This window comes from Hypanus sabinus, chromosome 26 (assembly GCF_030144855.1).
Source record: "Hypanus sabinus isolate sHypSab1 chromosome 26, sHypSab1.hap1, whole genome shotgun sequence".
NCBI lineage: Eukaryota > Metazoa > Chordata > Chondrichthyes > Myliobatiformes > Dasyatidae > Hypanus > Hypanus sabinus.
The window spans coordinates 33373451-33389238 of record NC_082731.1 but is presented as its reverse complement, the minus strand read 5'-3'; the positions used below and the strand labels follow the sequence as shown (position 1 = coordinate 33389238).

The window sequence follows — 15788 nt, the reverse complement described above, 5'->3', positions numbered from 1 at the left end:
AGACAAAGAATTGGCACCGAGTCAAAGTTTATTATCAAGGTACACGTATGTCACCGTTTGCTCGCCCGAGATTCATTTTCCTGAGGGCATTCACAGTAGAACAAGGAAATACAACAGAATCAGTGAGAAACTACACACAAAGACTGGCTAACGACCGGTGCGCAAAAGACAAACTATGCAAATACAAAATAAATCAGAGTTGGAGATGTTTTCCCAGAAACAGAGGGATACATTTATGGTAATACAGGACCAGGTGGTGAACACAAAAAATGATCAAAAGTATGTAATAAAAGACCAACAAATTCAAAACGATAGATGCAGAAAATGCCAAGAGAAACCAGAAACAATCCAACACACTACAGGATCCTGCAGCAGTTTAACTCAATCTGATTACCAATACAGGCATAATTAATTAGCAAGCATCATTCACCAAAATCTTGCTTCAAAATACAAACTCATAAAAGAAACCATATAAACACAAGCCAGATCCAGTTTTAGAGTCAGGGTTCTGCAATTTATATTACAACCGATCTATAATTACAGATAGGACAATTCTCAAAAACTGTCTGGATATAATATTACAGGATAAACAAACAAGAACTTGCATAACAGATACAGCCACTTGAAACAAACAGAAATCAATAACACCAGAAATATGCCAAATTAAAAGAGGAAATTGATGAACTATGGAACATAAACAGGGTTTACATTGTCCCGAAAGTAATATCTACAACTGGTATCATCCCAAATTCACTACACATTAAACAATTAGGCCTACACAGCAATATTTATGTAAATCTCCAGAAAGCCGCAATACTAAACACCACTAGAATAGCCTGAAAGATCCTAGCAATTGAGAAATGAGTGTGCTTGGCTATGCTTGTGCCTCAGGCTTTACCAGCTTGAGCCGAGAAAAAGAAACAGTAATAATAATTAGTAAATAAAATACTTTAAAAATCAGTTCAGAGTGAGGTGAGTGAAGTTATCCACGCTGGATCGGGAGCCTGACGGTTGAAGGGTAATAACTGTTTCTAACCTGGTGGTGCAGGACCCAAGGCTCCTGTACCTCCTTCCCACTGGCAGCAGCGAGAAGTGAGCACGACCTGGATGGTGGGAGTCCTCGATAAGGGATGCTGCTTCTTTGTGACAACGCTCCTTACAGATGTGAACAATGGTGGCGAGGGCTCTGCCTATGGTGGACTGGGCTTGCGGAGGATTTTCCATTCCAGGGCATTGGTGCTTCCACACCAGACTGTGATGCGGTCAGCCGCCACTCATCCTTAGAAGTTTGCCAAAGCTTTAGATGACTTTCCAAATCTTCACAAACTTATAAGAAAGTAGAGGAGTGTCTTTGTAATGGCATTTACTTGAGCTGGACTGCTTTGAACTGGTAGGCTGGTAGTTAAAACGCCAAACTTGCAGGCGAGGTGCAGAAAGTGAAAGAGTCAGCTGTCGTTGGTGGAAGGAAACAAGGCAGGATGCACAGTCGGTGGAAGGAACTCATCAAAAGGCTGTACAGCCAAGCGACGTGACAGGTCACAATGCTACAACAACTACTGCATTTAAATAGAGTCCTGCGTTAGCAAAAACATATGATGTTAACAAGCAAGACATCAATGCCGCAGCTAGATATGAAGGAAAGTAAAAGCCTGGCCAAGCATTGTTTGAAGAAAGGAAGCGGGAATTCCACTGGTTTGGCTGTGGCCACTAATGGGGACACTCAGATGCCCCAATCCTGCAGGCTACAGGAGATTTCAAAGATACAGAGGGAGAGCTTGGGGGGAGTAGATACTTTAAACCAAGGGTAGGATTCTTAAATGCCACAGTGGTGCTTAACAAGGAGCTGGCGTCATTCAGCCACAGAGTGGCGACGGGTAAACTGGATTGAACAGAGGAAACCAGGAGCTTCAGTCAGACTATTCAGCCCCTCTAGTTTGCTCTAACGTTCATGGTTGATCTACGCTGGCTCCACTCCCCTTCTGTGCCAGTTCGCCCTCACCCTCAACCTTCCAAATATTTATCTGTCTGTGCCCTTAATATATCCAACGATATGGCCGTCACCACACTGAGGGTATTAAAAACACACCACTGTTTCAAATGTCCGGCAATTTCTTTTGCAGCCGTGGGCTCTTACAATAGAACCATAGAACATTACAGGACAGAAACAGGCCTTTTGGCCATTCTTGGCTGTGCCAAACCATTTTTTCTGCCTAGTCCCACTGACCTGCACCTGGCCCATATCCCTCCAAACCCCTCTCATCCATGTGCCTGTCCAAGTTTTTCTTAAATGTCAAAAGTGAACCCGCATTTACCACTTCATCTGGCAGCTCACTCCGCACTCCCACCACTCTCTGTGTGAAGAAACCCCCCCCCCCATGTTCCCTTTAAACTTTCCCCCTTCACTCTTAACCCATGACCGCTGGTCTTTTCTCCCCTAACCTCAGTGGAAAAAGCCTGCTTGCATTCACTCTATCTATACCCATCATAATTTTATACACCTCTATCAAATCTCCCCTCATTCTTCTACGCTCTTATTTGTTAGTCTCCCACTCATAAAAAAAACACACCTCAATGTCCACCTACCAAACCCCCTTATGCTTGAGTAGTCACCACTCATCTAAACTCCAAGGAGTACAGATACAAACTGCCCAACCACTGTTGCCCCCACTCCTCTCCTTCACCATTCCCCTCTCTCACCTTATCTCCTTACTGGCCCATCACCTCCCTTTGGTGCTCCTCCCCCTTCCCTTTCTTCCGTGGCCTTCAGCCCTCTCCTTGCAGGATCCCCCTGCTCCAGCCTGCTATCTCCTCCACCTATCAACTTCCCAACTCTTTACTTGACTCCCTTCCTCTCTCCCGGCCTCACCCATCACCTGATACCTCTTCTTCCCCTCCTTCTTACTCTGACTTCTCCTCTTCCTCTTCAGTCCTGAAGAAGAGCCTCGGCCTGAAACGTCGACTGTTGACTCATTTCTACAGTCACTGCCTGGCCTGCCGAGCTCCTCCAGCACTTTGTCTGCTTCTCTGTTGATAGTACAGGAGTTAGCCCAGTGAACCTCCACACGATGCCCTCCACTTACCGCAATGGCTGTAGATCAGGAGAAGGATCGTGGAAATTCAGCTGCCTTACAACGTGGAATACAGAAGATCACCAGAGCAGAATTAAGTGTGGAGGGAGGACGGGGTGGTGACTTTCAACAGTACAGGCCCGAATCTCATCACCAGCTCAAAACCACATCAAGTCTGCAAATAATATCAACTGGAAAGAAGCTGCAGAAAGCTGTGAACTCAAGTCAGCTTATCGTGGGCACTAGCCTCCCGGGTGTCCGTCCAGGGCATCTTCGAGGAGCAAAGCCTCAAAAAAAGGCAGCATCTATCATTAAGAACCCCCACACCACCCTCTTCTCAACTGCTACCATCAGGGAGGATGTACAGAAACGTGAAACACTTAACGATTCAGGAATAAATTCTTCCCCACTGCCATCAGATTTCTGAATGCATATTGAACCCTTGAGCGCTGCCTCATTATTTTTCTCTCTCTCTTTTTGCACTAGTTATTTATTATATACATATATTACAGTTTTTCATTATTATGTATTGCATTGTAATGCTGCCACGTAATAACAAATTGCACGACTTATTAAACCTGATTCTGATTCTGAGCTGGATTCAGACAGACGTGAGAGAGAACCAGCTTCTGGGGAGACCCCTCAGATCCACACAATTCCAATAATGCAGACAAATCCGAATTGTCCACTTTGTTCCCCAAATCATGTTAGATTCTGTTAATAATCATGCTCTCCCACGTGGGCTGCCAAGGTACAAGATAATGAGAGGCATTGATCGTGTGGGTAGTCAGAGGCTTTTTCCCCAGGGCTGAAATGGCTAGCATGAGAAGGCATAGGTTTAAGGTGCTGGGGAGTAGGTACAGAGGAGATGTCAGGGGTAAGTTTTTTTTTAACGCAGAGAGTGGTGAGTGGATGGAATGGGCTGCCGGCGGTGGTGGTGGACGTGGAAACAATAGGGTCTTTTAAGAGACCCCTGGATGGATACACGGAGCTTAGAAAAATAGAGGGCTAAGTGTAAGCCTAGGTAGTTCTAAGATAAGGACATGTGGGCTGAAGGGCCTGTAATGTGCTGACGGCTTTCTATGTATGAGGAAGCAAATTGAATATGAATGAAGGCTCAGACGCTGCAGAGACACAGAGTACGAGACCCTCAATCCCTGTCCGCAGGCACAATGATGGGACATACAGACACATTATATACACACACAGGGCCTGCAGTGAGACACACAGACCCCGTTGTACATACAGCTTGCAGTGGGACCTCTGTTTCTCTCACACACACACAGTTCATGATGGAACGCAAGTCAGAATCAGATTTATCATGCATGTGCCGTGAGTTTTTTGTTCTGCAGCAGCAGTACATTGCAACACACAATAATAAATTATAATAAGTATAAAAAAGAGAATTATATTGAATAAGCAGGGCAAAAAGAGAGGAAAAATACTGAGGTAGTGTTCATGGAGTCAATGTCCATTCAGAAATCAGACGGCAAAGGGAACGAAGCTGGCCCTGAATCTTTGAAAGTGTGCCGTCAGGTTCCAGTGCCTCCTCCCTGATATAACCATATAACAATTACAGCACAGAAACAGGCCAACTCGGCCCTTCTAGTCCATGCCGAACGCTTGCTCTCACCTAGTCCCACCGACCTGCACTCAGCCCATAACCCTCCATTCCTTTCCTGTCCATATACCTATCCAATTTTTTTTTAGATGACAACATCGAACCTGCCTCTACCACTTCTACTAGAAGCTCGTTCCACACAGCTACCACTCTCTGAGTAAAGAAAATGGTAGCAATGAGAACAGGACAGGTCCTAGGGATGGGGGTCCTTAATGATGGATGCCCCCTTTTTGAGGCACTGCCTTTTGAAGGTGCCCTGGATGCTGGGGAGGCTCAAGCCTGTGATGGAGCTGGCCGAGTTTACATCTTCCTGCAGCTTTGCCATTACACACCCGGCCCATGGTGGGACGTTCTTACACGGGCAGCGTCATCACCCACGCGCAGAAACAGGCTCTTCACCCCAGTACAGCCTTGCAAGCTTCACACACTGAGCTATACCAATCCCACTCAACCTCCCACATCCCCTTCAACGTGCTTCCCTTCCCATTCGCCTAGAACCCTCTCCGACAGGCCGGTACGGTGCTGCACCTGCGGCCATTTACAGAGGGCACGTCTCGGAACCGTCATGAGGGACAGGAGCACTGTGGAGGGGAGACACACACACACACTCACAGGGAACATGTGCATCTCCGGGCTAGGACCCAAGGTCAGGTTTGTCCTGGAATTATGATGCGGTAATGCAAACCACTAGTGCTGAGATACTGACCCTGTCTAACAGGCAGAAAAGCAGCTGCAAGACTTGATCCCATCAGTAGAAACACTCCTACCTGGACACCACCAGTAGAAACATAAACACAAACTGTTCCTCCACCAAACCCCACTCCTCTTCCTTCAGCCCTCCCCTCACCCAACTTCCTTTCAGAATTCTCCACACAGAACACTTGATACCATCTGCATCTTGGAATCGGTCCACCTCCTTTTCAAATGCATTCGGGGACTTGCCCTCCACAGCCCCCTGTGGTGGAGAACTTCGAACGAACAGCACCCGAAGGAATTCTCATCTCGGTCCACATCCTGCCCCTGTGACGTCTGACTCTAGTCCTATCGCCCAGGGGAAACGGACTCCCTCTATCCAAGCTTATCTAGCCCAGACAGAGGCTTTGCATGCATTAACGTTTCCTTTTTCTCTAAAATTTAGTAATTTAATCCTGTCGTTATTCGTTCAACTTCCTGTGATTCCAGGGGTCAGTTTGGTGAACCTCTGTTGAACTCCCTCTGTGTCTCCTCTGTTTTGGGCAAGGAGACTATAAATACACACGGTACCGCAGGTAAGGCCACCCCAGTTCCCTGCAAAGCTGCAGAATTGCCTCCATGATCCTCTCCTCCAAGGGTTTCCAGCAGACCCCTTGCTTAAGGGTATTGGTCCGTGGCGTAAAAAAAAGGTTCTACTCCGAACCTCTTTCAATGAGGGACAACTTGCTCAAAGTACATTCTTTATCAAAGTACGTATACATTAAACAGCCCTGAGGTCTGTCTCCTTATGGGCAGCCACAAAACAAACAAACATTAAAGAACCACAAAAAAAAAAAGACCATCGGACACCTAATGTACAGAGAGAGAAAAATAACAACGGATAATGCAAGCAATAACCACAAGCGAACAGCGCTCTGAACTGAAGTCCACAAAGACAGTCGGGCACCCATCTCCTGATGAAGGGACACGGCCTGAAATGTCGACTGGTTACTATTTTCCTGGCCTGCTGAGATCCTCCAGCATTTTGTGCGCGTTGCTTTGATTTCCAGCATCTGCAGATTTTCTCTTGTCCGGGATCGGTAGCTCAGCGCAGGATTGAGTAAACACCGCGGGGCGGCCAGCCCAGCGGGCCCCGTCCCTCGCTCTGACCTTGCTCGATCTGCCCCGACACCTAGATCAGCGCCCAAACATCGGGTTTAATTGCTTCAGGACACTCTGGGCCTGGACCCCGCCGCCTCGATTCAGCCCACACCCAACCTTTCCGGTTCGGCACAGTGCCTGAAGCGATCAAACCTCGGGTCTTCCTCGCTCTCAGCTCCGCTCTGCCGCATCCAAGTCCAAAGGGAAGCTACTTGTGGTGATCGTTTGCCAGAAAGACTATGATTCGCAAAGTATTTAGTTGCTTTCCTTGTTATTAAACAGAAGTCTCCAAGATTCTCCAAGACCATCTCAAACCAACCGCCTTATTAACAGCTTTTTGTATCTGCATCAAAACATAACGGCCGGGGGACCCCAGCGGGTCAGGCAGCATCCCTGGAGGGAAATGGGGGGCATTTTGAGTGATACACTGGCAATATTAAACCTGGTTCTGATTCTAATTTATCTACCCGCTTACTTAACTTGTCCAAATCATCTTGACATCCAGATATGGGTCATAGCCAAATTTAGAAATATCCAACTCATTCCTAACACTGATGAATACTGTGAGTAGTTGGGGCCCCCAAACCCTGATCCTGGTGGTATCGTATCATAGGGATTCCTATGATATGGCGTCCTACCTGATCCCAGCACCACATTGGCCCTCATGAAGAGAAGAAAGCTGAGATGGTACGGCCACGTAACAAGATCCAGTGGCCTTGCAAAGACCATTCCAGAAGGAACAGCGGAGGGGAAAAGAAGGAGAGGCAGACGGAGGAGGAGATGGATGGACAACGTTACAGAATGGACAGGGAAAACATTTGCTGTGACCCAGGCCCTGGCACACAACCGGGACAGATTGCAAAGCTTGTCATGATGGCGTCCCGACGACCCCACCAGGAGTTAAGGGCGCAAGGCAAGGCTGATTTCTGTGTGGCCTATATTATCACCACCTGCCATTCCAGAGAACTTCTTCTCCACTTTAAAGTTCAAAGTAAACTTATTAGCAAAGTATGTACAATAATGTGCAGCAGTCTTAGATATATATACACACACATATACATACATACACACACACACACACATACATAGCTAGGGTGCCTGAGACTTTTGCACAGTACTGTAGTAATTTTATGTATTGCTCCGTACTGCTGCCACAAAAAAAAACAAATTTCATGACATACGTGCGTGATGATAAACCTGATTCTGTTATGGGTCTCTATTGTGGACTGAGAGTGGGAAGGGGGCAGGGAGAAGGGAATCACGGTTGGGAAAGGGGAGGGAGCAGGAAGCACCAGAGATATTCCGTAATGATTAATAAACCAATTCTTTGGAATCAAATGACTTTGCCTGGTGTCTCAGTGCTGGGTGTGTTTGCACCCGTGCCAAACCCCCGACCCCGGAACTCCTTCTCTGCCACCTGTCTTGCACCCCTCCCATGGTGTTCACAAACATCCCTCAGGAGAGGGGATGGGCCTGGCAGGGGAATGATTCCGCCAGCCTGCACACGAAATGCAGATCGGTCTCCTGAGCCGCAGGACAACACCATACCTGCTGGCTGTGATCACGCCCCAGGTCCAACCACCTCCAGCTGTGGTCAGATGCTGGTGATCGTCCACACACAACAGATGAAGTTGCCAACAGCCCATGCAGCAAGTCCCAGATTACATTTAAATGCGGGAATCCACACAGAAAATTTAACAAACTGTGCAAATACAAAAATACTTTGTGTATGAAAGGGAAGGAAAATAAACTTGTGGACAATACCCATGGTCTGGTCTAGATATCTGTAGGAGGCCAGGGGTCAGTGCTGCCCACATGTTGCCTGCCAGGTCCCAGGACTGGATCATCAGCTTCTTACCACTTCCCCCACCCCGCCCCAGGTCATCAGAGGCCTTGCTGAAGCAGAAAAGTCATCATTGACATGTGCGTTCATTGAATGGGTTCTGAGCTATGGGCAGTGGAACAGGTCTCCTGGATCCTGCTGTGATCTCCTATCTTCCTAGCCTATCGTTAAACTTACATGTAACGCTGGTCACACCTACACGAAACGTTGTCGTAGAAAAGCAGCATCCATCAACAGGGACGCCCACCACCCAGGCCGTGCTCTTTTCTCACTGCTGTCATCAGGAAGGTACAGGAGTCTCAGGACTTGCATCACCAGGTTCAGGAACAGTTACTACCCCTCAACCATCAGGCTCTTGAACAAAAGGGGATAACTACACCCATTCTATTTCTGGTGTTCCCACTACGGATTATCTCACTTTACGAACTCTTTATCTCATTATCTCACGCTCTCATTACTTATTGCTGTTTATTTATATTTGCATTTGCACAGTTTGTTGTTCATTGATCCTGTTTACAGTTACCGTTCTATAGATTCGCTAAGGGAAAAGAACCTCAGTGTTTTATGTGGTAATAGGTATGCTATCCGATAATAAGTTTTACTTTGAACTTTGATAGACAACTTTGGTCGTGCACAGTTCCCACCACCTGTTTCAGTGAAGCAATGAGCTTAGCCTCTGAACACACAAAGACCAGCAATATCTACAAATCGTTGCTACACTATTAAGGTTTGTTTGACTGTGGCCCTGGAGTGTTGATGCGTTCCTTGTTTACTCCTGCAGGAAGTTTGTCGAAGGCAGGTACAACGAGAGAGGCCGATATACTACGCATTAGTTTTAGGCACATATATATAGCTAGAGAGCCTTGGACTTTTGCACAGTGCTGTATTTGTCAACGTGGAGCAGAGAGAGGGAGTGTATAAATCTGGCGGGAGTGGGATGTTGGGAATGGCGAGGGTGGAGCGCCGCGGGAGGGTTTGGGGGATAGGTGGCAGGGAAAGAGCGCCAGGGTCGGCCCTGAGACTCAGAGCAAAGTCATTTAATTCCAAACAATTACAGAATGTCTCTCGGGTGCTTCCTGCCCCTTCCCCTTTGCCCAACTCATGTGGATGATTCCCCTCTCCCATACTCAGTCCACAATAGAGAGCCATATCAGAATCAAGTTTATCATCACTCACATATGTCACGAAATTTGTTTCTTTCTGTGGCAGCAGTAAAGTGCAATACATAAAATTACTACTGCACTGTGCAAAAGTCTTGGGCACCCTGACTACATACATGTGCTGAAGAGTTCTGCACAGGGCTTTAGCTATCAGGTCAGTAAGGCAGCTTTGATTGACCGTGGTCGCTTTTTGGCAGGAGGCCTAATTTACGAAGGTGCTTCACAGTCCTTCCTGGCTGATGGAGACAAAGTCTTTAAAGCCTCCTGGAGTTTCAAGAGTTGAAGATGATCAATGATGTCTTCACTGCAGAAGAACAGCCTCTGGTGGGGGGGGGGGGGAGGGAAATCAGGTCCTCAGGCCTGCCGCCATACAATGATAACACCCCTGGAAAGCCTCCAAACTCCATGGAAGGAAATGTGAGTGAACATCACCCAGACAAAGATGGCACTCCACAGTTGGCGCTATTGCAGCTCAGCGCGTCGGGGTTTTGGGTTCAGCGCTGACGTCCTCCACAAGGAGTCTGTACGTCCTCCCCATGGAATGCTCGGGTTTCCTCCGGGCGTTCCCACTGTCCAAGGATGTACCGGTCAGCTGGTTAATCGGTGGTTGCTATTTGCCCCGTGGTGAGGTGAAGGTTAAATCTGGGGCTGCTGGACGGCGTGGTTTGAGGCCTCGGTTCCGTGCTGTAATTCGCTAAATTATTAAACGAATAATCGACCCTCAGCAGCAAGACCGAGGTTATACTCGGTCTGATCCACTGGGCGAGTTATACTCCTGAAACCAGACACTCTGTTTCAAGCTCGGCCATGGGAGCAGGTGCCTGGGCGAATTGAGGAGAAGGCTCAAGGATGCATTTGAGGCCTTCTCCGCAAAGATGCAACGCCCCTCCAAGGTCCCAGGACCCGCTGTGGATTCACACCTGGAGAAGGAGCACTCACGACAGCCCTGGGAACCTCACAGAGAGCACTGCATAAGAGTCACAAGCTACCCACACTCCACGAGTCACACTCTACCCCGTCAGCTCCCGCGGTGACCTCATCGGTGAACTCAGAACCTACACAGCCGGAGGGGAAGGTCACCCTTGACCCTGAGAAGAACCAGACAAATGTTGTACTCAAATCCTCAATGCAATGGCCATCATTTTATTTATTTATTGGGATAAACAAAGGAGCTGGTTGTGGACTACAAGCAGATGGAGACAGGCTAACTCCTATTGATATCTGTGGATCTGGGGTTGAGAGGATGAACAGCTTTAAGATTCTCGCCATACACAACACCGAGGAGCTCACGTAGTCTGTACATACTGGCTGTGTGGTGATAAAGGCACAACAGCACCTCTTTCACCTCAGATAGTTGAAGTTTGCAATGGACCTCCAAATCCCAAGAATGTTCTACAGGGGCACAATTGAGAGCATCCTGCCTGGCTGCATCACTGCCTGGTATGGGAACTGTACTTCCCTCAGTCGCAGGACTCTGCAGAGAGTGGTGCAGACAGCCCAGTGCATCCATAGATGTGAACTTCCCACTAGTCAGGACATTTACAGGTGTGTAAAAACAGCCCGAAGGATCATTGGGGACCTGAGTCACATCAACCACAAACTGTTCCAGCTGCTACCATCCGGGAAACGGTACCGCAGCATAAAAGCCAGGACCAACAGGCTCTGGGACAGCTTCTTGCACCAGGCCATCAGACTGATTAATTTATGCTGATACCACTGTATTTCTATGTTATATTGACTGTCCTGTTGTACATACTATTTATTCTAAATCCCTATAAATTACAAATTGCACATTTAGACAGAGACGTAACGAAAAGATTTTTACTCCTCGTGCATATGAAGGATGCAAGTAATAAAGTCAATTCAAGTAAATACAATTCGGAATCAAGGCCATTCTGGCCCTTTGAGCTGTGCTGCCCATCAATCCCCTAATTTAACCCTAGCCTAATCACAGGACAATTTACAATGACCAGTAGGTCTTTGGGCTGCGGGAGGAGACCGGAGCTCTCGGACTGTTTACAGTGATTGAACCTGGGTCGTCTGGGCTGTAAACCGATGTGCTAACCACCACACTACCGTGCCACATACACATACGGGACTGCTTTTGTGATGGATGAGAGGGAGTGGTTGTTTTGTTACTTGTTGTCAAGTCAAGTAACTTTTACTGTCATTTTGACCATAACTGCTGGTACAGTACATAGTAAAAATAAGACAACATTTTTCAGGACCATGGTGTTACATGACACAGTACAAAAAACTAGACTGAACTACACAAAAAAAACCACAGAAAAAAAACGACACTAGACTACAGATCTACACAGGACTGCATAAACTAAACTAGACTAGACTACACAGGACTGCGTAAAGTGCACTGTTTTTTTAAAAATGTTCTCTGCCAAGGAAGGTGAGCTTATGTTGGCACCGGCATGTGTTGGTGACACTTGCGGGCTGCCCCCCAGCACAACCTTGGCTGTGTTGATTGTTAATGGAAATGACATATTTCGCTGTGTGTGTGATAAATAAATCAGATCTAATAATTAACTGCACTTGCATATTAGCTGCCAGTGCTGCCTTTGAACGTCAATACTTCCCACCGAACCACATACCCATTTGTGTGCTTCCTTACACATGGGCAAACACACCTGCTATCTTGTTGCCCACTCTCACTGACTGCCTCCCTGCTCTCCTCCCTGCTTCACTGTCACCAGGAGCCCCCCCCCCCACCCGAACATTACACAAGGGTCACCCCGGCCAAACGTGAAATCAAAACAAAAAGATTGTAGAAAACCTCAACTGACCAAACAGAGGAAGATGACAGAGTTTCGGACCAGGTGGTTACGTGTGAAAGAACACCCCACAGGTGGAACACCAAACGGAGATGAGGAGGCATTTCTTTAGCCAGAAAATGGTGAATCTGTGGAATTTGTTTCCACCGGCGGCCATGGAGTCATTGGATCCACTTAAGGCAGAGTTGAGTTTCTTAATTAGTCAGGGCATGAAGGGATACAGGGAGAGGGCAGGAGATTGGGGCTGAGAGGGAAAATGGATCAGCTATGTTGAAATGGTGGAGTAGACTCGATGGGCCGAATGGCCTAATTCGCTCCTATATGTTACCGTATTGCATTTATCATCCTCTGCCCGACTTCCCAATACTGCTACACACAGCCAGCCTGATGCAAGTCTCCACCTGAAACCTCATCTGCCTCCACAGACGCTGCCTGACCTGCTGAATTCCTCCAGCCTCCCCGTGGTCCTCCCTCTGTTACACAGTACATGCGTTTCCCCAGCCTGCCACCCCCACCGTCCACCTGCCCACCTCCCGGCCGCATGCAGGACGGTGATTTCTGCCCCACACGCCTCGCTGACCATCCCCAGTGTCACCGCAGATGCGAACAGCTCGCCAGCCAGCGGCGCCAGAGCAAGTGCGGTGTCCCGGTATCTCCGGGAGGGAGCTCCGGAGAGGGCAGGCGCTGCTGAACGATCAGAGTTGTGGCCGGGATGAGGAGAGGGTGGGGGGGGGGAGAAGTCTGTGGGGTGGGATTAGAGAGGACTAGGGTCCCAGCAATACCTCACTACACAACAACATTAAATGTCCCGTCCTGAGTAACTTCAACCAGCGGCGAGCCTGACAATCTTTGCACATCCTCTACTTCGGCGCGTTTCCTTCACAATTGCGCCTTTTAATCGCCATCTGAAGGTTAATTCCAAAAGTTGCGCGGCGGACAGAGCGGACGCACCCAGCACACAGTGCGAGTACCTTCCACCTTCCGCACATCACCCGAAACCGAGCCCCCGGCGGCACGCTGCCCCCTCTCCCCCTCTCACCTCTTGCTGTCTCGGCGATTCATCCTTGCAAAGTCCACGAAACGGCCAGGGATGAAGTGCGAGAGCTGCCTCCCCCGCCTGTCGCTCTCTCATCTATCCATGCCGGCGTTCGCCGCCCTTTGCACAAGATGCCACTTCGGTGACTTCTCGAATTTGCCTCTGACGCAATTTCTTCCCCCCTCCCGCCGCTCAGTAACAGGCTGCCGTCAACCTTGAAGCAGGAACTTGGGTGCTCGCTCACACGCCTGAAGCTGCGCCCAGACGGGCGGCGTGTGCGGGGAAACGGGTTCCTGCGCTTGGGAGCCGGGAGCCGGGCGCCGGGATGCGCTCCATCACAGCCGCGGCGGGCATTGCTCTTCCAGCGGTGCAGGGAGAATCCCGAGGATGGACCTCGGCAGAGGGGGTGGGGAAGAGGCAGTGTACACGCCAATGCAGCCACTGGGAGAGAAAGAGAAAGTGCGTGTGGGTGGCTGGAGGAGTGTGTGTAGTACGAGAAGGGTTAAAACCAGTTTGGGGAAGAGGGTGGATGGATGGGAAGAAATGAGGCGCTCTCACTACCACTATGTAACAGTTTCTTCCCCAGGCTATCAGACTCCCCAATACCCAGAGCCTGGACTGACACCTTACTGCCCTATTGTCCTGTTTATTATTTATTGTAATGCCTGCACTGTTTTGTGCACTTTATGCAGTCCTGGGTAGTTCTGTAGTTTAGTGTAGCTTTTTTTTCTCTTTGTGTTGTTTTTTACGTAGTTCTGTCTAGTTTTTGAACCGTGTCATGTAACACCATGGTCCTGAAAAACAGTCTCATTTTTACTATGCACTGTACCGGCAGTTATGCTCGAAATGACAATAAATGAGTTGATGAGGGAGATAAACAGGGAGTAAGAGGGTGTCAGGCTACCGGGGTGATACGAGAAAAGAGAGTGGTGGGTGTTTGTGGAGAGAGATTAATATCAGAGGGGTTGGGGGAGAATAAGGTTTGTAAAGAATGGGAAGTTGTCGAGAAAGAACAGGAGTGTATGAGAGAGATGGAGAGTGAGTGTGTGTGTGTGGGGGAGGAATGAGGAAGAGGCATCTGTCTCATCAGAAACCCCCCCCCATCCCCCCATATGCTGACGGTGACCACCCCCTCCCCACGATGAGGCTGCTACCCCTCCCGTCCCACAGGTCCTGGTGGGGGGTTAATCCGGACCGGGAGAGGGGAGACCACCAGCTCCGGGGAAGGTGCAACGTGTCGGCGGAACACGCCGCCGCATTTTGACAAAACGGAGAGCCAGCGACACTCAACAGGTCAACTCCTCCAGCTTGCGTGCGTCGTGTTTACTTACCACTTGCGCGCCCTGATCCAGGGTAATAAACTCCCACGTGGCTCCAACTGCACCCTTTTACATGTCGCCCCTGCGGCCGGCTGAAGCCCCCGGGGCTTTGGGGAAGCAGGCGGGAAGAGCTCCGGGCACCGGGTTGTCCTCCTGCACGTGAGGACCAGTGGCGCCAAAGTGAGGGGGGGGGGGGTTGTGGATGAGCAGGTCCGAAACAAGGTGGGATTCAGCCCCGAGGGAAGGGGCGGCCTCTCCCAGCAGGCTGAGTGACTCCCGGGGAACATGGAGGCCTCCGGCGCCCTCGGCCAGTACCTGAAGTCGCTGGGAATCAAGGTCAAGCACTTCAGAATCGACCCGGTAAGGCGGAGGCGTGGTGCCGGGAACCCCGAATCCCCTTGCCCCAAGCTGCGGGGGCTGCCCCGCGGTGCCTCGGCGAGTCGGCGGGCTGAGTCGAGGGCAAAGCGCCGTTCGGGCCCGGCCGCGTTGTACGCGCGTTTGCCCGCTCTCGTCTTGCGCCTTGCCCGACACAAAGACCGTGTGTCAGCGCCATTGGAGGCTTGAATCTTCGTGCGGGCCGAGTCTGTTGGGGCTGGGGGACGGCCCAGTATGGTTCAGTCGAAATTATCTCTACCGCCTCTTGATTTTACTGCTGCAAACATGCAACTTGGACTAGTGTAACACATGTAAAATATACTGTTGCTACACAGTAAAATTAATCTAAGTACAACCGAGGTTGTGCCATATTAAAAGCAGAGAGGTTCGGTAGGCAATCTCAGATCAAACACAGTACCAGACCTAATAGAACATGGACCAGCAGAGCAGAGGCCCTTCGGCCTACAGAATTGTGCTATGCCTGCTTCCTCCTTCCTAGCCAATGTCCATATCCCGCATGAATGCATATTCACCTCTTGAATGCCTCCGCCACAACCCCAGCCACCCCCTGCCCTCTGCATAGGGGAAGCTTTCACTGCACCTCTCCTTTGAACTTTGATGCTGAAAATCTTGAACAGCAGCGTCCAGACCTTCAACGCCTCGGCCTGGAACATTGAATGTTTATTCCCCTCCACGGGATGCCTGCTGCCTGACTTTCTGGGCTTCCCCCAGCATTTTGTGTGTGTG

The 15788-nt window shown here is 49.3% G+C and overlaps 2 protein-coding genes across 2 annotated transcripts in view; one reads left to right on the top strand and one right to left on the bottom strand.

The window, feature by feature from the left end:
- LOC132381421 (RAS guanyl-releasing protein 1-like) overlaps nucleotides 1–13705 on the bottom strand; it is a 219428-nt gene extending 205723 nt beyond the window's left edge. The window contains exon 1 of the mRNA XM_059950816.1: nucleotides 13351–13705. Within this exon, the coding sequence (XP_059806799.1) occupies nucleotides 13351–13373 (23 nt within the window). The 5' untranslated portion in view covers nucleotides 13374–13705. The remainder of the gene's footprint in view (nucleotides 1–13350) is intronic.
- A 1246-nt stretch (nucleotides 13706–14951) lies between these two features.
- LOC132381740 (uncharacterized) overlaps nucleotides 14952–15788 on the top strand; it is a 168146-nt gene continuing 167309 nt past the window's right edge. The window contains exon 1 of the mRNA XM_059951312.1: nucleotides 14952–15204. Within this exon, the coding sequence (XP_059807295.1) occupies nucleotides 14952–15204 (253 nt within the window). The remainder of the gene's footprint in view (nucleotides 15205–15788) is intronic.